At 43.0% G+C, this 23,915-nt stretch overlaps 2 protein-coding genes across 2 annotated transcripts; one reads left to right on the forward strand and one right to left on the reverse strand.

Annotated features, from left to right (window-relative positions):
* Positions 1-3,901: 3,901 nt before the first annotated feature.
* On the reverse strand, positions 3,902-12,909 carry LOC123122123 (flowering time control protein FY). The gene is made up of 18 exons (XM_044542268.1): positions 12,548-12,909; positions 12,239-12,330; positions 12,040-12,108; positions 10,464-10,568; positions 8,673-8,768; positions 8,510-8,592; positions 8,333-8,404; positions 8,156-8,253; positions 7,975-8,034; positions 7,842-7,902; positions 7,673-7,760; positions 7,144-7,207; positions 6,877-6,955; positions 6,499-6,588; positions 5,759-5,847; positions 5,135-5,544; positions 4,480-4,740; positions 3,902-4,342 (listed from the first exon to the last, which is right to left on the reverse strand). Exons 1-18 carry the CDS (start codon positions 12,789-12,791, stop codon positions 4,268-4,270), a joined length of 2,136 nt encoding a protein of 711 aa, XP_044398203.1. The 5' UTR covers positions 12,792-12,909; the 3' UTR covers positions 3,902-4,267.
* A 9,354-nt stretch (positions 12,910-22,263) lies between these two features.
* LOC123125136 (uncharacterized) lies at positions 22,264-23,166 on the forward strand. Its single transcript, XM_044545666.1, has one exon. It carries the CDS (start codon positions 22,316-22,318, stop codon positions 22,958-22,960), a length of 645 nt encoding a protein of 214 aa, XP_044401601.1. The 5' UTR covers positions 22,264-22,315; the 3' UTR covers positions 22,961-23,166.
* The last annotated feature ends 749 nt before the right edge of the window (positions 23,167-23,915 follow it).

Below are 23,915 nucleotides of genomic sequence, written 5' to 3' on the forward strand. Positions count from 1 at the left end.
ATATGAGCCATTTTGTAATAAAAGTTTTTTCTAAGTCGTTGCAAAGTCTTTTTTTACTCCTCCTTTTTTCAAGTCGAATGCGTGGTCAAATAGCTGGATAGCCTGATTTTCTCTTTAAAGCCACTTGAGTTTAGTTTGCTAAACTGGCGGGAGAAGCACTCCACCTTCGGAAAAAAGGAGATTGAAGCCGAAGGCTGACCTTGAAGTCTAGAGATCGGATGTGTTATGTTAAAGCATGACGGAAGCAAAAAAATTATTTCAAGACAAATTTTGGATTCGCACCAAAAAACTTGATATAATTTAGACGTAAAGTTTTTATGTAAGTTTTTTGGCTTTCCAAGCATAACTCTCGCAATGCAACACCACACACCTTTAAAGCACCAGCAATATTAATGGGGGCTACGACTAGAGCTGAACCCACTAAAAGCCAAGGTACTCCATGTAGTCCTCGGCAAAACGTTCTCGAATATTGCTTTGTGTGCATCGATTTCGAATTGTGTCTTTGTTCAACTAAGGGTAAAAGGAGAACCACTTCGATTGTACTTCCAGTTTAACTGGTCAAGTACCTTAGTGGAGAAAGCCGAAAACTGACTGTCACAATGAGCGTAAACTAGTCAGCGATCTGATGACTGTGTCAAACTATAGATCGATAGAGGTTACCCTGTGTTAAACGATGGGCCTTTCATAAAATTGGCCGAAGTGTTAATGGCTTGACCTCGGCTGACGCCGAACACTAATCGAGGTCTAGTAACTGGACTCCCAACTTTAAGCTCCTATGACTAACCGAAAGTTATAAAGCCTGCATATCTGATTGCCTCGTTTCTGCTAAGACAACCGCTTCCGGGCACTAGGTCGTCAGCTAAGGGTTGTCTTGTTACTGGGGAAACACCGCCCTGCGTAGCATCTACAAAGGGGTGGAAGCCGACGATGGGTCACTTTCAAATGATAAACGGTCGCAACAGAGTCAAAATAAACATATAGCATAAAGCTGCAAAATACAGCTTAAAAGCTAACTATCACAACATGTGCAAATTCGATCAGTCGATCAGTAATATTAACCATAAAGGTCGCCTATGTAAAACAAAGAATTTTTGATAAGTCACAAAGTCTTCTTTCATAAGGGTGCTCGGTTTGTTCGATGTCACTAATAGAAAAGCAGTTAAGCCGTCTTTAAAGAAACTGCGCAATTCTAACCACAAGTTTTTGGTATAAAACACTTTGGAACTATAAAAGAACTAAACCGTACTGAGGGCTCCTTGGGGCACCTCGGCACGGTTACATCGGGACTCCTGGAGTGCCCAACATATCATCAACGTTTGTATTCAATATACGAGCGTTGCCTTCTGTAATCATCGTTATAAAGCCATAAATATGCATCAATTTGACTTAAGATTTTGGCTAAGCTGAGTTGCCTAGCTCTTGTGCTTACCCCCTACGTTCCCGATTGTTCTGCTAGGGGTAAAGGGAGCACCTCTGTGATTGTTACTACCGGGTCATGCGGGTTCATACCCCAGACGGGTGAAGTCGAAAGCTAGCTATCTTAAGAATATAATTGGTCAGCAACGATGGAAGTGAAAATTTAGATTCATTAAAGACCAACCACAGAGTTCGGGAACTTTCCCAAACTAAATCCTCAATATTTTCCTCCCACATTGATCGGAGGTGAGGTTTCTTGATCATGGTCAACATGATAGTCTGGGAAAAGGAACTTATAAAGGAACTATTTTTCTCACAAGATGTTTCTTTGTTAAATAGTAACATAACATATCTCTCCATGTACCTTTGTTTGGCCGGATTGCCTTGTTTTCCATAAATATTTGCACTCATAAAGGCTTTATAAAGTAGGAAAACACTCCCCGGCTAATGGCCGAGGAGGTTGAAACCGATGGTCGGTCAACAAATGCGTACCGCAAAAGGGATGAAAAAGACTTCTAGCCAACCGCGTACGGTCGAAACGGGTACTGTTCATTGGGGGGGGGGGTCTGGCATACTGCAAAATGGAGGAAACAGACTTCTCTCCAACCCGTACGGTCGAAACGGGGTTTTGTTCATCGGGAGGGGTGTGGCATATCGCAAAACGGGACTCTACGGGCTACTGTTCATCATTGTCTACTACCTCCAGCCTTCACGGGCTACTGTTCATCCACCGTCGATTTCCTCCAACCTCCACCGGCTACTGTTCAACCAGCCTCCACGAGGTCCTGTTCATCCACCCGCAACTGGTTGGGGTATGGCGTACCGCGGCACGGCCTCCTCGGGGTCCTATTCATCCGGCGGCAACCGCCTACTACCACGGGGTCCTGTTCATTTAACCCCCACTGGCTGGGGTGGGGCGTACGAGCGAGCGGCAGCAACGGGAACTATTCATCCACAGCCAACCAACCAGTTAGGTCAACTCACCAAGTCTCGCGCAAGGGGCTCGATCGATGCGTCTCAACTCGTGTCTACGTGTATCGCGCGCGCGGCAGCAACAAGCACTGTTCATCTAGAGACAAACCAACACTGGACGGCTACGTCTCGCACGGGGACTCGAACGACTTCAGTAAGCAGCAAGAAGGATCGATCGAGTTCAGTTAGCAGGGAAGGAATCGCTCGGGTTCAGTTAGCAGCGAAGGAATCAATCGGGTTCAGTATGTAGTGCGAGGGATCGATCGCTCGGGTTCAGTAAGCGAACGTCTCGCTCGGGTTCAGTTAGTGAACGCCTCGCACATACGTGTGTACGAGAGAAACGCGCAGAACACATTGCATCGCTCGGCCCCGGCCAGCCACCATAACCGGGAACTCCCCGGAAATTTCCCCGCCCTCACTTCTACCGCGATTTTTTACGTCATGGACAGCTCAAAGAATGTCATGCATGTGCTTCTCCAGCCCGCCCAGGACGAAAAAACCCATTTTCTGTCATAATATTTTGTCATAAAAGTTGAGCTCAACACATCTATGATAATACGTGTTTTTGTCACAATTATCATCATAGAAGTGTCATATCTATGATAGAGAGTTTTTGTTCAGGCCATAATGTCACGAATGTGTCTTTTTTTTTGGTAGTGAACCATTTGTAAAGGTCGGTGTCTTCGATTGATTTTCATCTCCTGCCATAGAAAAGAGGAAGCAAAAGGACGTGGAGGGAGTTGCAAGCAACTATATGCATGGAGCAACCAAAACAACCATGGAAAAGGCTATTACATTAAGCAAGGCAACATATCGAGTGTCTACAAGAGGATGGGCATTAGAAACGAAGAATTTATCATACTAGTCATGCACTTTCCTTTAGATATCCTTGCAAGATTGGCGAGAACGATGTCCAATTAAGGAAGGTATAGTCTATTTTTTCTTGATAATGTTTTTACGCATAGATAAAGTTACGGTAATGATAAGTGGCCGGGAGGAGATGGCAAGCGAACCCTTTTTTGTGGTTACTTTACGGGGCAGGAGATTACAAATCCTACCTTTTTTGTCACAAAATTTCTGTTCTTTCCAGAAATTGCCATGCATTTCTAAACAAACTGCCAACACCATACAACTAAACTTGCCATCTAGAACATTCGCCAATGCTAACCCCTTCCCATCAAACGTTCGCCACATATGCGGTCCTAATGTTATTTGCAACCTATTAAGGGAGCTTTAGTCTGTTTCTTTTAGATAATGTTATTAGCAACATTGATGCCACTATACTCTTGCAAACACAGGTCCTGCTGCGATGCTGTGCAGTTTCTATAGTCATTCAATAAGCACCACATTATGTTTTTCTTCTTTTTGAGGGAAACACCATCTAGTGCACTTCACTAAAATTATAGGAGTCATATCATTCATGACATGCAGCAAGATAAAACTAGGTGGATCACCATCCCAAAACACTACGGCATGAAGATTGTCCTTTTATACCAAACAATTCAAAGATATATAAAGATATTATGTTCAACATTTACGTCTTCAGTAAAACAAAAAGATAGTACAGCAGTAACATTGTGAGACATGATCAATTCATTTTGGATGCATAATATTCAGGATGGCTCTTGCGTCAGGCAAGAAACAAGTGTCCAAGCCGGAAAACGGGGCTAAGGAGAACAAAATATTGGCTAGATAAAAACCAAGATAAATATTTAACCTTGCCAGAAAGTAAAGCCTATACTGACTTGCTCAAATAAGATTACTGGTTTTACACTGAGGCTTGCCGGAAATCAAGTGACTTGCTCGATGAATAAAATTACTGGTCCTACAATGTGGCACAGAAAACTTCTCCCTGTCAGCATTGTACAGTTACAAGATTTCACTGTGGTGCTGCACCGCGAGGCGGAGGATGCTGCGGCGGCGGTGGTGGAAGGCCAACATTGCCCATCCCTGGCTGCAAGACCAACGACACACTTGAGTGAATACGGCAGCCACAGCACCAGTGCGAATAAACAATTTACACAACATATCATGGCCGGAGCAAGTCAATTCAGATATGAACAATCCATTAACATGCGACGGGAATCTTACTTGGTAAGAACCTAGACCAGGAATGGATGACATCTGTCCTTGTGGAGCCATCTGGCCCTGAGGCCGGTTGTACATACCGCCCATAGGAAAGTTTTGCATGCCCGAAGCACCTGAGGAACCTTGAATGTTTCCCATTCCGTTTGGGAAGCTGCCCATTGGAGGCATATTGCCTGGAGGGATGGAACCCGGATGATTCTGGTTCAGGCCAATCAAGTGTTGTGGCATTTGAGGCATCATCTGGGTTGACGAACCTTGCATTGCCTGTACATATGAAAACCAACATATCAGCCATTGTTCCAGTAGTTCCAAGGATTCAGCGCAGAAGAGCCAGTATAAATGGTACAGAATGTAATTCACATTCTAAAGATGTAACAGAAACTTCAAATGTATTTGGGTTTATAATGCATATCATAGTAGCGTGGCACCCTGCCCCTCTGGCTTCAATGAAAAGAGTGTTCAATGTTGAAGAAAAAACAGCCAAGCAACACCTGACTAAAAGGGTCTAATAGTGAACTATTATTAAAAAAAATAAGTACGCAAATTTTTCCATGTAACCACCGTGTATGACAGTACAGGAATGTTGCTTTTCACTGGAAACAAAGTGGTACAGAAATTCTGAAAATAATAATAGAAAAAAGGTATTGGTGAATAGTACCATTGGGTGTGGCATGGGTGGTAGCGGTGGGTTCACTGGTGATGGCCCTGGCATGGAACCTGGCATCGATGGAAGCTGAGGAAGTGATGATCGAGGTCCTTGTTGATGTTGAAGAATGTGTGCTGGCGGTGGCATATTTGGAGGCGGTGGCCGAAATTGAGAATGTTGCTGCTGAGGCATCTGTTGATAGTGTTGCTGCTGCCCAGTGGGTAGAAGAGATGGATGAGGACCTGGTGGCAACGGAGGCGGACCAGGTGGAAGACCAGGTATAGATGGCCTCTGTTCTCCATGATCAGATCCATCAAGATGCATTGCAACACCAATGCCAGGTATTGTACCAGCAAATGGCCCAGGTGTTTGTTCAGGCATCTGGAATCGACCAGCAAAAGCAGAGTGTTGGTCACCATAACCTGATAAATTGACATCTTCAAATTATTGCCCAGATCAAGAAAAGAAAGCCAAACAATACCCGGAGGATCAAAGACACAGACAAAGTGAACTGGTAATGTTTATGGAATTCTCTAGCTAACTATTTCGTGCAATCAGAAGGCATGCATTCATTACCCATCTTTTTTTCACAACTCAAACCAAAAACAAAACAAGCTGAGAATGAATCAAAGCAACCTTGGATCTGTCCGCTGTTGAATTTATCACGGGTAAGATCGCCAGGCCTGTTTCTACACCAGAATCTTGTAGCATGATCATTGCCACCACTGAGAGAAAATAACAAGATGTCAGTCCAAACAAATGCTATTACAAGGACTAGCATGAAATGGAAGTTTGAATATTTCAGATACAGATACAGTTAAAAGAAATAACCAAACATTACAATCAGCATGTTTCTATATCCACATTTACAACTATAAGTACTCCCTCCATTCCAAAATAATTGAAGTTATAGGTTTGTCCCTAAGTCAAACTTGTTTAAGTTGACCAACTCTACAGAAAAAGTGGCAAGATCTACAACACCAAATACACCTAGTACAAAAAATATTTCATAAAGAATCTCATGAGGCTAATTTGGTGTTCTACTCCCTCCATTCCTAAATATAAGTCTTTTTAGAGATTTGAATATGGACTACATACGGATGAATATAGACGTATTTTAGAGTGTAGATTCACTCATTTTCCACTGTATGTGGTCCATATTAGAATCTCTAAAAAGAGTTATATTTAGGAACGGAGAGACTAGATGTTAATATACTTTTCTATAGATTTGGTCAAACTTAGACAAGCTTGACTTAGGACAAACCCAGAACTTCAATTATTGTAGTACATCAGAAAAATAATAACCCACAAGCACATGATCAGCCACGTACATTAAGATTTAAAATTCAGAAAGTAATAGTTTGTAAATTAAGTACCTGGAAAGTAGATAGCCCACTGGATGCCAGGCAAGGTCCCACACACTATTGTCATGTGCATTATTTATTTCAATTTGTGGGGCTTCATGGCTGCCAAAAACAATGAAAAATATGCTCATCAGTTTGAGATATCATTTCTAAACAACACAAAATAGTAACTAGAGTATCTTTTTGTTAACTGCAAATCTCGAGGTTATCTTGAAAAATATGAAAAACAATGATATGTAATTAATTATATATTCAATTATTCATGACTATCAAAGGTGTAGATCACAACAAATCACAGTAAAATGAGTTCCGATCCAAATTGAAATTGTGATAACAAACTGCCAGGCCAGTCCGAATTATTATGTCAATGGTTCCATTTGTGTTTCTTACCCGACCAACCAATGAAAGATTCCACCATCATAGCTCCCACTAACAAAGTATTCTTCATGGAATGGATGCCATGCCAAAGCTGCAGAAATAAATAAAGTAAATCAAATAACACAACCATGCTGAACAAGGGCAGCGGACATTATAATTTTCTTTGTAACGTTAAGTCACTGGTCTGATCATGTAAAGCAAATGAATAACTTGAGTGAAAATATATCTAATCTTGTAGGAAAGAAACATAGAATTGAAATTCTGTGATGAGAATCTAACCAGTTACATCCTTATTGTGCCCACGGAAGGATTCAAGTTCTTTCATGGATCTAATATCATATAACTGCACAAAACACATTCACAATAATAAGTGAGGAATTGCCCGATATATCATGGATTAATTTACTGGATAGAAAGAGACAGATAGAACAAGGCAGACACACTAAGTTCCTGAAGGCACATGCAATTTGAATCTGGAGTACGGAAACTACTACATTAGAAGGAGAGGAAGAGTTTGTTCCCTACTTGCAACTATGAAGCATAACTTAATGGACATGATAGATTATTAATTAGGTTTAGGAAGCTTGGTTTTTTTGGATCACGCGGCCTAACCGCCTAAATGCGTTCTAAAAGTTGGTATCAAACTTTGGGCACTATTAGTATGAACTTCAAGTCTTCCTCACTAGCACAAGTATATGTGTAAAACATCAGCAGAATTAATAAGCTACCAACATATTTAAGTATTCTTCTTTCAGAGGGAAAAGTAAGAAGTTAATAATAACAGGGTACAAAGGTAAAAGTTATTGACCTTGATAATCTGATCCTTAGACGCAGTCAAAACCCAGTTCCCATTCTGATTCCATTTTACACACTGCACAATATTTTTATGACCATGGCTGCAGAAATAGCTGATCAGGTGCTGCCATGCCACAGAACTTCATGGTTTGCAACATAAGACGAGGGACACAAATACTTACAATGAACGTAGCTCCCTACCACTTTTTGCATCCCAGAGTTTTACAAGATAGTCTTTCCCACCTGGATAGCACAGAAACAAATGAGCTCTGGACAAATAAACCCATTATTAAACTAGCAATAATAATGACTAACCTGAAGCTAATAAAGATTTTGTGGGATGCCAATCGACACTTTTAACATCCCAACCATGGCCTGGCTGAGTTTGAAGGCAAATTCAGGTTAATTCACACACAAAAAGTTAATACCACAATGTAACTTCAGACAAGCAAGCATCAAGTAGCACATGCACAAACGAAAAGTTTAGCAACATTACCAGTTAGGGATCTTTCTTCTTGGCATCTTGCGAAGTCCCAAACCTTCACGGTTGTGTCATCAGAACATGAACAGAACTTCAGGTCTGTTCTACAAAAGCTGTTTAAAGTATGTGTTTAAGTAGGGAATGAACATTAAATTGGTACATCTAAAGTAAAGAACATAGCACAGTCATCACCTCAAGTCACGGACTGATTCTCTGTGTGCAGTTTTATTCACTTTGACATTGTTCATGTTACTTTGCCAATACCTGGAAAGGATTCAAATTTCAAAGGATGCAGTTAACAAGTCAAACAATGTAACATTATTAAGGGCCAGTATTTAGCAATGGTACAGGGTGAAAGGGCCAGCATACTTTATTGCACCACCATCGTCGCCCGTAACCATCCAATTTTCATTGTGACTCCAAATCATTGATCTCACGGCTTGTTCATGAGCCTATTTATCAAATTAATAACACCAAATAAGTCAAGTTAACTAAGACACTAGTAACTGCACCAGTAGCTAATGTGAAATACCTGAAGAATCATTTCAAAATTAAAAGATTGCCCATTCCATAGGGTGAATTCACCACTCTGTGATCCAGTAATAAGCCGGCGTCCTGTAGGAGTCCACTTTATTCAGAAATAACACTATGTTAGACCCAGACGAGAAAAAAGTAAAAAATAACAAAAATAACACCAAAATAGAACCTTCATGAAAGTTTTCACATAGATGACAACGAAATATAAACTGGCATGGAGCTGTCAAGCTGGTCTACTAACTAGTGTAAAAACATGGGAATTTGGAATTTTCCATCAACCTAGGTGGCAGATTTTAATGCATGTGATGATGTTGATCCTTCAATAAGTCTACTACCCAAGTAGTGAAGGTAGTTAGGCATTCAAACATTTAAGGACCATACAGCAACTTCATGCACATCAGATTTTCAAACCAAGTAGCACATTTAGAACAAGGAGATAGAGATGGCAATAGATTTGAAGAGAAAAGGGAGCTCAGTTATGTACGGTCAGGCCCGGGCGCATGGGAGTGCAACCTGTGCGCCCGCACAGGGCCTCCACTTCCTAGGGGCCCCTGATTTTCAAAGCAATATTACAGAAGCAGGCTCAGTTGCAAGCTCGAAGTCCAGTTGGCCCAGTTGCATGTTCCAATCAATCAACCAATTCGGTGAGGTGGGCTTCGGGGCTGCGCGCGCGATGCGCGAGGAAGCAGCAGCTGCTTGATCGCTCGAAGCCCAATCCATGTCCAATCGTTCGTCTCAAGCAGACATAAAAAAGCATCCAGATCCAGGCTGCGTCTGCACCTCTTCTGCGTTTGTGACTCTTCATCCGCAACACCGAAGCAGAAGCTGAGCACCAGACGGCAGCAGCTGAGCCCAGGTGAGCGGTTCGAGTTTGGCAAATGTTGGAACCCTTTTTCCATTGGCTAAGGACTGGCGGCTTTGACTGTAAGTTCAACTAATTTTATTTTATTTTCATCTTCTCGGTTTTCGCTTTTGATTTTACCAATACCCTGTAGTTAATTTTATTCTTTTCATCTTTTTTATACTAGATGTTTAGTGTTCCAACATCTAGCTAGGTCATGTTTTCATTCCGAGACCATAAATCTAACTCAATCTGACAAAGAACTATGCAACCAAGCATTGAATGGATAAGATTCTCGATCCACCCCATTGCTACATGACACAGTATAACCTATACATTACTATCATTCTATTTTTCTACTGTAGTAGGGCCTATTTTAATGTTTAGCACAGGGCCTCCGATTTTGCCGGCCCGGCCCTGTGTACGGTCTAGTGTTTGTGAACACTTAAAACTATTCTTTTAATTTCGAACACAATCTGCCAGGATTGAAGTTCTCAAGTTTTTCTTACTACTACTAGAAGCCAAGTACGTTTGAAGCTTCGAAAATGCAGCAAGCCAATGTTGGTGACCACAATACCTCCAATCACCCATTCAATATTTCAACTGTATACAAAGTGCATTAGTGCATGATGTCAGAAGGGGAAAAAAGTCACTATAAAGTAGTTGTCGACTTAGCTTATTGTATTATGACTCCTGTTATATGATTAACATGTATCTTTCACACTAGACATCACGCTCACAGATACCACTTCTATCTTGAAAGTCAAAGTCAAGTAAAACTGAAATGCCAAGTAGGGTAAATAAGCATATTATGTAGAATCGCATCTATCTTCAGTTCATGTAACCCTGCTGCCATGACCTGGTGGGGTTTTTTGAGATATGCAACAGTAGGTGCCTGCAGCTAGAGCATCAGGAACATAGAGAGATGGGTATCACTTAACTCACCACGACACAGTTTATGGAGCACCGGTTCTTATTGATAGATGAATGAACAAATTTCCCAGCAAAACTTGTAGAGGGGTTGTCTGGGTATGCAACAGAAGGCAACATCTGCATAACGGTGTTAATCAGTATATCTCGATAAGAAATAGCAGAAGGTATAATCTTGTATTCATGATGTAGTAAATACATATAACTTCGAAAATTTCCACTAATAACACTCATACATAAGAATTTTATTACTGAAGATGGTAACTGATATAATTGGGAACAAAATTAGCACTAAAATTGAGGGATCAGATCCAAAACCAACTAGCCAAGTGACAACAAAAATCACACCACTTTCATGTCTAAAAAGGAAGAGCCAAAATGAAACACAAGTAAACAGGTGTTCTTTTTCATTACTGAGTGCATTCATCAATTGTAAAGTGGGAGTTACCTAACTGCTTCTTCCTGGAACAATCAACAGTTCACCCAAACCCCAGGAATTACTTGTTAACCAAAACAATACTTGTCTTGCCTACCACTATGGAACAAGCCTTGCTAGGGACAAACTGCATACTGCCCATACATGACGGCTCATTCACAATTCACCATATCCAGAAACAGGGCAGTATTAAGGTGATAAGGTCTGCCTGGATTTCATCCAGTAAACTAGTGTGTTTATTGATGAAATAACACAAGCCACTCAACAGTAGTAGTGGCCTGGCATCGATGGAAGAACCATAGATTATCTTAGATAACTATGAGATGAAAGAGAAGGTTTTTTCTAAATTAAGAGGCTTGTTTCGAATAAATTGCATTAAAATATAGCTGCACTTGCACCTTATGAAGATTTGCTTCACAAATATACCATGTACACCTCGGCATTTAGTTATTTAGGCAAAAACATCCAATCAGCCAGATAAGGAAAACATGAAAATGATAATACAAAACCAAGAGTTATTATGCAAGTTTTTTAACAATTATTTATGAATCTAAATAACAAGAACACAAATCTCTGAAATAATATTTGTTAGGCATCCTACACAGCAACATCAATTTTCTATCATGTTTATACATTTGTAGGGCAACACGTTCTTTCTCTAAAACTAAACTATCAGAAACAATATTTGATAGGCATCCTACATAGAACATCAATCTTCTATCATGTTTATTATACATTTGTAAGGCAACACTACAGTTCTTTCTCTAAATCTAAAATGGCACTTCAAAATCAACTGATGCTTGTGCATGCATCCACTAGTTAGCATTGTTATTTATACCAGAATATTAGCTACGATGTCGCAAAAAAAGAATCTTAACTATGAATACTGTTCAGTATATTTCCAACCATGAGATAATAAAGGATAATATATCACAGATATTGGTCCTTTGAAATGAAAGGTAGAGGATCCAAAATGAACAAATTTGGAAGCAAAAGGAGGTTTTTTAAGTACAAAATGCATACAAATTGCGAGCAGTATCTTCAGTATTTTTGAGAAACCAATATCTTCAGCATTTCTGACTAAACAGTATCTTCAGTATAGCACAACTAATATCTTATAACATATTATTACATGCAGGATAGCAGGCAACGTACATCCAGGACAGCAGCTGCGGTTGGCTGCAACGTGAATCTGTCCCTTGCATCCCGCTGCCACATGCGAGCCTGCACAATACAAACTGATAAGCTGCACAATACATTTGTATCGTTTTGTGTCTCCCTTGGACATGGTTGAAGACATTATATCGCAAAAAATAATAACTTCTCAAAAGATAAACACAAAATTAAATATTACCTGAGCATAACGGACGAGAGAGCTCGTGTAGTCCACTGTTCGTCGCTGGACAGGCTTCCGCATCCTCTTAGCGCCAAAATTGTCCCCATAGGCTGAATTGAATCAAAATTAATATCTAGTTGCAATATGAATATTTATATCCTAAGAAGTTGCACGAAACCATGAGCATGTGACAGATTTTACGGGTGTTTTTAAGCAGAATCTCCATCTCACAGTTTCGGGGGGGAAAAGGCGAGCGACACGACAATTACTCGAACAAATCTAGTCTACCCCTACGGACCTAACCCTAACCAGAGAAGGCGTGGTTACCGTCGAACGGCTGCTGCTGCTGTTGCTGTTGATGTTGCTGCTGCTGATGGTGCTGCTGGGGTCCCGGGTGGCCGGCGTAGTCGGGCGCGAGGTTGGTGGAGGACGCCGCAGAGAGCTGCCGCATCGGCGGCTGCAGCGGGCCGCGGTAGAAGTCCCCGCCGCCGCCGCCGCCGGGCTGCGGCGGCGGGTGCTGCGGCGGAGGGGGCGGCAGAGGCTGCTGCTGCTGCTGCTGTTGCTGCATCATCTCCGGCGCCGCGCCGGCGACGGGGCTAGGGTTTAGGGTCCGTGCGGCGGGAAAAGGGGCGGATTTTGGGTGGCTCGTCGAGGCCGCCGGGAGCGTGAGCACAGTAAAGCCAAGAGGGTTTGGTTGGAACGAGACGATGGATGGGGAATCGATGGGCTTTCTCCTCTCCGGTAGAAGCCCAACTGGGTTTGTTGGGCTGTCGAGGAGAAGCCACCCGCTCGTGAAGCTGGCTGGTAGCCTTTTATTTCTTTTTTCTTTATCATTTTAACTTGATAAATTTAATTTTTATACATAAATATATTCGAAAATAAATATGAGTATTTGCAAAATAATAGATGAAAATTTTCATACACGGTGAACATATTTTAAATACATGAGGAATAATTTTTTAAAGTGTAAGCAATTTTAAAAAATTGTGCATGCATTTAAAACAAGATTCATGCATTTTTAAAAGTGTTGACACATTTTTAAACAGTAGTCACATTTAAAAAAAATTCACGCACTTTTAAAAATATTCACATGTAACTAAAAAGGGTATGTATGTTTAAAATATTTGTGGTTTTATGGAATAACAACAAAAACTAAAAACCAAAGAAAGCAATAAAACCTAAAGAGATAAAAAAACATCGCTAGAAAAATGGAGGAGTGCCTGGTAACCCCAACCAACAACGTCAGACGCTCGAACTAGACAAGCCCACTACGCCATGTGTGCTTAGGCGACAATTTGACATATATATAGCATCATATATGAGCTCTCTTGTGGAGGGGCTGCCATGGCATCAGAGTGTAGGTAACACTCGGGGTGTGGGCAGACACAATGCGGTCTATAAATTGGGCCTGGGTCGCGTGATGGGTCCAATGCGTACGAGTAGTATAAGTGGAGTACCAAACATTCTAAAAAAAGTCAGTATAGATGAAAAAAATAATAGAGTTGTGACCTTGATGTATTATGTTGCAAATGAATGAAATTTGAACGGTCTCGCCTTCCGTGCTCTGTTCCTCGTCCCCTCTCACCAATTTCCCATCCCAATGTCTCCCTTTAATTGTGGTGATCCACTAATTTTTCATGCCATAGGGACACAAGTTAGCGGCAACCGAGTAGGACTGGGAGGGGACATGGAGAGAGAGAAACCGTCAAGAGAGGAGGTGGCTTGCGAGGGAAACGGTAGAGATGGAGGGGGCATGAGAGGGTCGCCTTACCGGTCTCAGGTGGTAGATTGACTTTTTGAAAGGGGGGATTCGAGATCAGGGGACCAGGTTTCACCGTTTTCCACCGAAACATAGTTTCCATGTCATCCAATACTATGTCAATTCATGCAAGGTTTTCGCCCCACAGCCACAAGATGTGGCAGAAATTGGTGTAAGATTATGTCCTTTTTGTTTCAACCAACGGGGAAGGTAAAGTGGCTCTTAGTCTCGCGTATGGTATATTGTTGCTTGTTGTTATGTTGTTGCTACCGTCTCTGAACTCTTTTTGTGCATGATAAAAAAAATCCAGGCAAGAAGACAAGAATGAAGTTGCGTTAAGGATGCCCGTAGTGGAGAGTATCATAACTAGTGTATGATACTACATTTGTAATGCATAGTATCATAGATTATCATTTTAGATTACCTTGTTTATTGTCATGCAACACATATAGTAGTATAGTATTTATTATGATATGGTATCATGATATGATACTCAAACATATCTTTCTTCATTTAATTATATGACATCTCATCAAAATTGCCTAGTTGGCATACTCCCATTACGAGTAGCCTAATAGCGGGCATTTCTCTTGTAGAGGTGAACCCCGTGACGTGCGCGCTCTCACGTACAAGGGATAGGAATGCATTAATAACTCTTAACGTTCCTAGGGATGGGATTGGATCGAGGAAGGGATCTACTTCCTCCTCCGTTCCTAAATATAAGTCTTTTTAGAGATTCCACTATGGACTACATACAGAGCAAAATGAGTGAACTACACTTTAGTATATATCTATATACATCCGTATGTAGTTTGTAGTGAAATCTCTAAAAGGACTTACATTTACAAAACGGAGGGAGTAGTTTGATCTTTGTAGAGTTCACTGAAATTCGCCGCAAAAAAGAAAAGTACATTGAAATCAGTGCTGCAACCTGAAAGTAGTGCACCAGGCTCGCTCCTCCTTACTCGAAGCTACCTCGACTTTGCATGGAAATCATTCCACGCTTCGTTGAAACTTTCAGTTACGCTACCTGTAGACCTAATTTTTTATTAAAAAAAATCAGAGAAGCTGATATGGTCGAGTTGGTCTAATGCCCCAGTTATTTGGGGCTTTATTTTTTCTTTTTGGATGACAATTTTAGTTGTAAAAAACTTCAGGGCCGGAGTGCTTCGTGCCACCGGCCCTGAAGTTTTATTCTTTCCATTTTTTCTGTAAATAAAATACCATAATGTCCCGGTTGAGCAGAGCTTCCATGTGACATCGCTGCCCATGATTCGTGGTTCCCGTGCCCATGGTTCCTTCGCCTGCATGCACATCACCACCGGGCTCAAGGCTACCAGCCTACCACCCTCGCCTCCTTTGGCACCAACCGGCATAGTGGCATACCCATCGCTCTCACGTCGGCGTTCGTGCGCGTCTCCACCATGCATCCTGTGCCTGCGTGGACGTCACACGCCTGACTCGCGTACGCTGCAGTTTCCTGGAGCTAGCGACAAGTGTCCAGCTGCTTGCAAGTTGCAAAGAAACGTCTTCCTCCCAACTCCACGGTGACGACCAAAGCAGTTTCAGCTGAAGTGGAAGACCGACGGCCACGAGGTCCAAAAGCAGTACAACTAGGGAAGTAGACAGCACGGACCACCCAACAACGGCGAAAGATCGCTATTTTTACTCCACCGGCGCCTTTCATTTTTATCTTATGAGTGAGGGCTTTGTTTTTTCTCGATTGGGAAAGAGGGATTCGTTAATTAACTCGCTTGCACGCTCCTAAGAATCTCTGAAAATAAAGTGTCTACATATGACTGATACTACTGAAAAATCATCGTTAATTACTGAGTTCTTTGTTGTTTGCCGAGTACCATAACACGGGATCACGATAAAAATCATGCAAGTCAAGTGTGGCTCTCGGCAGACAGCAGGACACGGCACACGCCGGCAGTTGCCGAGCACTTGACAGGATGTGCTTGGCAAAGACAGAAAGCTCCGCTTAGGCCTTGTACAATGGGAGATGCTTAGGGAGGTGCTTAGAAAAATAAATCGAATTTTTCTGAAGCACCGATGCCTATTTCTATAGGAGAGACGCTTAGTTAAGCGTCTACCCTGTATAAATAAGCACCGGTGCTTAAGAAATCCTGATTTATTTCTTTAAACACCTCTTCTAAGCACCTTCCATTGTACAAGGCCTTATGAGGCATATGCCGAGAGTCGCTGCTAAGGCACCCGACAAACATGTGCGAGGTGGCATGGCCGTTTGCACTTAACGGCTCCGTGACGTACAGTCTATTTTTGCCAAGACTCACTGACAATGTACTCGGCAACCTATATACGAAATATACTTTTTTCACTCGAAAATCCATTTCTGCACCCGAGCTCATCTGCACCCGCACCGACGAAAAAAATTAAAATAAATACTAGACAAATTCAAAAAATTCCAAATAAAATTTGTGCGGTAGACAATTTGATGTGTGAGGCCCGCTCCAAATTTTAAGTCATTTGGACATATGAGCAGTTCTCAGCAAAAAAGATAAATTGGGGGTCCGTAAAAATGTTTACTGTTCATGTACTGTTTTGGTCCGATTTGTCTTTTTTGCTGAGAGCTGCTCATATGTTCAAATGACTTGAAATTTGGAGCGGGCCTCACGCATCAAATTGTCTACCACACAAATTGTATTTGGAATTTTTGAATTTGTTATGAATTTTTTTCTAACCGGGTGCAGAAGAGCCTGGGCACCAAAACGCCCTACTCTTTTTTGCTACAGTAATTATTTGCCGAGCTGCCAACTAATAGTACTCGGCAAAGTAATTATTCTTTCCCTTGGCAGGAATGTTGGCCGAGCTTCGTATGTTCACAACTCGGCATAGTTATGTGGGTGTACTCAGGTCATGCCACATGTCATGCTTCTCGAGTGTCTGCTCTATACGACAATACTAAGGCGGTTTGTTTACACCGGTTGTCACGGGCACGAAGAAGTGCAAACGGTCGGTGGCGGCACTCACCGATGTTGTGGCCACCAAGGATGCCAAAAGGGTGGTCGCTTCATCACCACTGACATAGAAAGGAGCGGGGAAACAAGCAAAAAGGTTGCGCAAATGCCTGGGAAGGCCTCGTACTAATAAACTTGCTCAAGTGGATGTAAGTCTGCTTTGGAGGATGAGCCTGCCGAGGAGGAGAAGCACAGGGATCGGGCGGAGTTTGCTTTGGAGGATGAGGTGATAGAGACGGTGGAGGAGGGGGTGAGGGAGGCGGTGAAGCGGGGTGGGGAGGTAGGGAGGTGGAGGAGAGGGGTGGCGGTGGAGAGGAGGGGGTGTGAGCAGCAATTGGTTGTTCGTCAGGATCCGCAGGGTGGGGATGTGCCCTCAATAGTGGCGGCTAACGAGGTGGAGGTGGCCGGGCAGGATGGTCGTTCGTGTCACCATTGAGACGAAGGTGTGGTTGCGGGGGCCTTCGAAGCTGCCCGGGTGACCATACGTGTGTCAAGATGTGGTGCTTAAACTAGTTGGAGACAAGTAAGTGGTTCGCTTGACTCTTATGAATTACTAGATTCCGCAACTATAATATTTCATCACATACGTAATAACTTGGCTCTTCATTGTGCAGGAGCTTCACACACATCGGAGAAAAGGCTCCGCCATGCCTGCCGACCGACATCAGTCGCCTTCTTTGTATGTTTCATTACGCTAGCATGGTCACTTTGCCTGAGAACACAGAGGAACTAGCCTGGTCATGGGAGCACTTCAAACATGAAAAGGATTTCCCGGACCATAAAAAAGAGGGTGTATGAAAACAAAGTCGTTCGTGTTATTTCTGGGTGAGTTCCTTTGAAACACATCAATTGTTGTTCCATCCCTTTGAAAATTATTGTCTCATGAATTCATCCTTCGCACCGACATGCATGATTGTAGGATTTCTTTACTTGTGCCGAGGGTGAGCAGAATGACGCAAATAAAGGCTTGGAAAATATCGGCAAGAAGCTTGTCAAAGACATGCACTACGAGGGGTGCGTCAGGTGCGTGGTCCAGTATCATGCGGAACAACTCAAGATAAAGATGCTCAAAAAAGATGCCCGAATGTTGCATCTTACGTTTGAACAGTTTGAAAGGTACATGAACATTTCTTACTATTCCATACATTACCGCAACTTCGCTTCCTTCCTAAGTTGTATTTTTTTACTTAGGTGGTTCCTCGGTTGTGTGCCGACAAAATACATTACTGGGACAAGATCGTTGAAAAGTGGACAAGTCCAGAGTGACTGAACAAGAGGTAATAGGGAAGAGGGGTCCATTGATGGGTGCTCCAACACACGGTGAAGGCAACCTTACCTGTCACTGGTGTCATGAACAAGCATGTAAGCAAAAAACCTTCTTTTCTTCTCATGAATTTTTCCTTTATGCACTAGTGTGCCCTTCATCGTTCTAACAGCTTCCTTTTGCAGAAGATAGCAACAGGCATTGCCATCTCTTTCTTTCGGGCTTGGAGCTCGAAACGTATGGAACCTACCCCAACTTGTTTGGGACTAAAGGCTTTGTTATTGTTGTTGTTGTTGGTGGTGGTGGTGGTGACTGGATCAGCCCTAAAGCCTATTACAAAGGGAAGAAAAATAACTCTCCAAGTACAAGGAGTCGCACGAGGAGGGGTCTGATCCCATTGATGGGCCCTTTGACCCTAAGGTGCCTCTTTTCGCTAATGGCAGTAGGAGGAGTTGGCAGATGGGGGTTCACGTTGATTCCGTCCAGACCTCCAACCTTCTTAGAATCAATGCGGTGAGGGATAGGCATGTCATGTGCATTCCAAGGTCATGTATGAGCAATTCAGGTCAGTTCTTTTTCATTGGTCAATACAGTGTTTATGCATGTTTGCCTTGCAACACTGATGACAATGCGTCGACATGTTATAGGTCTGTCTGGATGCAGAAAAGGGGATGTGTGAGGACTAGCAGAGATCGCGGGCTGAAGACCGGCCCGTCATCGAGAAACAGAACCAGGAATTGCAGACACTGGAAGTGATGGTTGCACATCTTTATGCCATCAGTGGCAAAACTATGCAATTATCACCAACCCACCCTAAAGATGATCCTGCCTTGGACATGGTGAGTTCTCTTCAAACTTATTCAACCACCATCTTTGTTCTCACCATTCATCTTATTTTGTCTCATATGCTTACAGGTCATTCCGTCAATTGGGTCAAACAATGTGTCGGTAGCTAAACATGGAGTTGGGCAAGCAATCCCAATAGCTACTCTCGATGTTCCCGCTCTGAACACCAAAACGTGTGAACTCCTAGTTATGTTCATGAACTTTGTGCTTTTTATGCATGCACTTGTGCTTTTCAGAACTTGTTGTGCTTGAGAACATTTTGTTTGTGTGCTTAAGACATTGTGTTTGTGCTATTTGAGACCATATTTTGTTTTGTATGTTGTGCAATGGTGTTTGACTATAATGTGGCAATGGTTGAGTCATTTGAGAAGTGATATTGCTGTTGTATATATGTGGGATATTATCTATATGTGATTTGTTGCAAGGTTAACAAAAAGTTAGATATAAATTAGCCCCTGACAGAGGCTTTAGCGAGTGCACGACTTGGCTAAACATGTTTACCGAGTGAAAGCACTTGGCAATAATGCCACATGGCGCGACATGGTTTCTCCGTCAGGTCATTGGCGAGTTTGTCAGGTAGACTCTCGGCAAATATCATAACCTGTGATATCGCTAAACATATCTGCCGAGGACGAACTCGGCAAAACTAAAGATCACAGCAAACCGTGCAAGCCTTTGCCGAGATTCTCATTGTGCACTCGGCGAACAGTGCTACCATTTACCGTGTGCTGCCATAAGAATCTCGGCGAACCTGCCGCGCCACATGTCAGTCGCCCATACGACAAGCTTTACCGAGTGCTTCCTAGACATCTCGATACACTGTAGGATTCGGCAAACATAGATGTCCACGTGTCATTCGCTCGCGCATCCAACTGTGCCGAGTACAACCTGTCGGGGTCTCGGTGAATACGACATCTCGGCACACTATGGCCGCCACGTGCCTCGCTCCAGGGCTTCCGAGCACCGAGTCCCCACCTATGGCTCTCGGCAAACTGGTTTGCCACGTGGCAGCCGCCATCTCCGTCCGGCCCGTCAAATGCCTTTTTTTGCCGAGCCCCCCATTTAGTGCTCGGCATAGACTTCGCCGAGCCCCCATTTAGTGCTCAGCTTAGACTTCGCTGAGTCCCCGATGGACGGACCTCGTCAGAATCGGCTTTTCCGGAAGGTTTCACGCAGAGTACTCTTAGCCGAGAACTACACTCGACAAACTCTCTGCCGAGTGTGAAACGGCTTTCGCGAGTTTTTTCGGTACTCGGGTAACTCAGAAATTCCAGTAGTGTGAGAACAACATGAAGTGATACGAGTGCCTCTTTCCTATGTACTCCCTCCGTCCCATAATGTAAGACCATTTTATGAGCTAACATAGCTTGCAAAAAGGTCTTACACTATGAGATGGAGTGAGTAGGTCTCTACAATATTAATGAAAGTTTTCAAATTTGAAGTCAGTTTTTCTTTGGTAAAAGAATCTAAAGTCAATTCACGATGAAGACCTATGGTTAATTTGCTGAGATCTCAATGCAACTACTTTTTTATACAAAATATTTGAAACAGTCCTATGGAATATTCATGGACCGATGCCATCGATTGGCATTTTTTCGGTAGTAGTTAAATGAATGCCCAAATTAACCATAGATGTATAGAGAAAATTTGAAAATATATTTCATGATGGATTTGATATTGTAGGTGTTAATATTTTTTCTATAAAGTTGATCAACATTGAAAATGTTTGACTTTTGAAAAATTTAATGGGCCTACTTAAAAGGAACGGAGGGGGTATTATACCCCTACAAAACCAGTTTCAAAACCACAATAGGAAATATTATATTCTAATTGTTTTTGTTTTGAGAAATATTCTAATTGTTTCACCGATTGTGATATGCATTCAATATGCTTAAGGCACTGGCAGCTGAATATTGCTTTTTTTTTTTGCAGGGCATTCAACTATATTTGCAAGAGACCTTCTGCTGTAAAAATTACAAATGGATTGTGAAACACATGTTGCAGTTCAAATATCCAGGTTTAGGCTTATTCACAAATAGTCCTATATCGATGCTAAGTACACCATGCAAAATTTAATGACAAATATGTTTGTTTGAGAGCTACGCACAAAAAAAAACACAATATATGACCTATAGTTGCTTGTCAAATAAAGAAATTAATTAATAGAACTAACAGACATGTTGATCCGTCTACATGTACATGTGAGATTTTTTCTCAATTTTTTTTCTGAAATCTACAAATATGATTTTTGAGAATTCCCGACCCGTGAAGCCCGGGGTCAAATGACCACACTCGTATAAAAATTATAACCAAAAGAACAATAAGAATCATGCAATATGGAGGAATAGCAAATCCTTCTACTCAAAGGGGTGAACATCAAGTTCTCAAAGGAATGCGGAGTGTCTAATCCCTGTAGAATTGACTAAACTGAGACTGTCTAGCTCGTGCATTTCACACTCAAATCAAAGGTGGCCCCAGCTAGTTCTTATTTCCTTTCAATAATTGATAGCAGCTAGCTCTGCACCATGTTCTCGCCTCCTTTTGATATGATAACAAAGGAGTTGTGCGGGCACCACTATTTATTTGCTGCCGTCCCCACTTGAGGGACCTACAAATCTCAAAAGCCCACCGTGTTTCCGTCCTTGATGTGGTTGTCGCCACAGTGACGCGCACGGGGAGCACGCATGCCCCCTCCCTGACCACTCCAACCTAACCATGGCCGGCTGCATGGCTGAAGGCCGTGTTGACGAGCACCACCAGCCGGCAAAGCTAAGCTAGCGCACACAGGATCGAGAAGGAAAGCTACGCAAAGTCACACAAAGCAGCAGCAGCAGCGCATGGGGCAGAAGAAATAACAACGGAGATATACTATGTGTTATTTGTGGCCTAACCGGAGCGGAGCAACCTATACTTTCGACATATCCTTCCTCACCTCATATCTCTCTAGCTTTTCTTGCATCTTTAACTAGCTTCCAAACGCACCCAGCTTTAGTTCCCCCTCAAATATATGTAGTGCACAGTCCACATGCTCAAATTGCTCTCTCTCCATGTTATTTTCACACGCTTTGGACTACCAAAAAGCTTGATCATGACATGGGCAGCAAAGCCGCACAGTGTTGGGGTTTCCAAGCTAGCTCCAGACTATAAATACATCCTAGGGGCCTCAGGACAAGGCCCATGAAACTGAAGCCACCTTGCTTGACTCCCAGTCTCATCGTCTCGATCTTCGGTTTGGTGATCTGCGCATGCCTAGCCTGAGGCAGTGCAGCAGCTTAGCTGTTGCCATCGACAGGCAGCTGCTCGGCCACCTCTCGGCGACGAAGATGAAGATCAGCAAGGCCCCGGTGCTCCTGAAGAAGGCGGTGACGATGTGCAAGAGCAAGACCGGCGTGCTCACCGCCAGGCTCCTCTTCCTAGCTTCGCTCCGCCGCAGGATGGCCACCGTCGGCGTGGTGTCTCACAAGATACACGCGCTCATGGCGGCCGCGGACCGGGCGAAGGCGGGAGGGGACTGCCACAAGGCTGTCGTTTCGCGCAAGGTCGACAAGACTCTTCCAGCGATCCATGCTGGTGAGATCGTTGATCTTACGCATGAATTGGCACTATTTTGTCAAGAGGAAGATGGTGGTGGTAGCTTCCCTGACTGGACGCTGCACCCCATCTTCAATGACGATGACAATTGCTGTTACACCGAAGAGGACGACGACGACGATGTTGGTGATGTGCTACTCGATGGGTGCGATGGTCTCCACGACGAGCCCTCGGTGATAGATGTGATCAGGAGCAACATGGAAGTCCAGGGGTTGGAGTTCAACATGGAAGATGAGATCGACCAAGCTGCCGATATGTTCATCAGGAGGTTCCGGGAGCGGATGAGCAAGAGCATTTAGTCACCTGTTTGTGTTTCATCTATACCTGATTGCACGGTCGACGCAGAAGTGTACGTATGCGTACCGCTGACTAGTTGACGGTAGATGTCGCGAGGGAGAATGTTAGATTGAATTTTTTTTTTCGAAAAGGGGACATGGACCCGGCCTCTGCATTAGAACGATGCATAGGGCCATATTATTAAGAATAATCCAAAAGATTCCACAAAGATCTTCCGTTCTGAAAAGCAGAAAAGCTCACAAAGAGCAAAAGAACATAACAGGAAAAGCCACAACCGGCAGGCAAAATAAAATAAGATAGGAACCTAAAAACCTATCCTATTACATGACCGTCATCCAAACCGGTTGAAGATATCCCGAGCTACCATCTCCCAACGGACAGATCCAGTAACCAAACGCTCCCTGGCCTCCGTTGGAGTGAGTAGCAATCACATACGGATATAGTAGGGGGCAGACTATACAGTAATGTTAGATTGATACTGTAGCATATAGTAGGGGCAGACTATACAGATCTTTTCCGGGCACCGACAAATTAGTTTTTTTTTAAGAAATAGTAACGTGTAGTACAATCATGTAATGGGTAGCAGATATTTAAACATTTTTTTTGGAGGATTTGTTCAACCTTTTTCTTGGATCTGGATCCAATGGTTCTAGTATTTCTACCCACTTTTCATAACAAGCATCATGTCTCATAATAAGCTAATAATTGTGAAAATCGATGCCGGTTCGCCCCGTCTTCGGCAGCCTTAGAGCTATGGTGGCGCGGTGGATCCCGACCCTTGCCGGCGGAAGGGCTCTGTTTTCAAACGTTCTTTCGAGTTTGTTAGGGTTTTGTGTCCTGCTCAAAAAGATGAGACGGCGGCGACTCCTTGAAGATGGAATAAGGTTCTCCTCGCCTAGCCCTGTCCCGGCAGTGTGTCTAGCATCGTCGGTGAGCATGTGGAGGTGTGTCTCCGAC

This window comes from Triticum aestivum, chromosome 5D, assembly GCF_018294505.1.
Source record: "Triticum aestivum cultivar Chinese Spring chromosome 5D, IWGSC CS RefSeq v2.1, whole genome shotgun sequence".
Classification (NCBI taxonomy): Eukaryota; Viridiplantae; Streptophyta; class Magnoliopsida; order Poales; family Poaceae; genus Triticum; species Triticum aestivum.

What these genes read in the sequence shown, in the direction of transcription:
- LOC123125136 (XM_044545666.1), top strand. Translation starts at nt 22,316, where the DNA reads ATGCCTAGCCTGAGGCAGTGCAGCAGCTTAGCTGTTGCCATCGACAGG.
- LOC123122123 (XM_044542268.1), bottom strand. Translation starts at nt 12,791, where the DNA reads ATGATGCAGCAACAGCAGCAGCAGCAGCAGCCTCTGCCGCCCCCTCCG. An exon ending in GAATCAGTCCGTGACTTGAG is followed by an intron (nt 8,254 to 8,332) that starts GTGATGACTGTG and finishes TACTTTAAACAG; the next exon opens with CTTTTGTAGAACAGACCTGA. An exon ending in ATCTTTCATTGGTTGGTCGG is followed by an intron (nt 6,589 to 6,876) that starts GTAAGAAACACA and finishes TGTTTTTGGCAG; the next exon opens with CCATGAAGCCCCACAAATTG.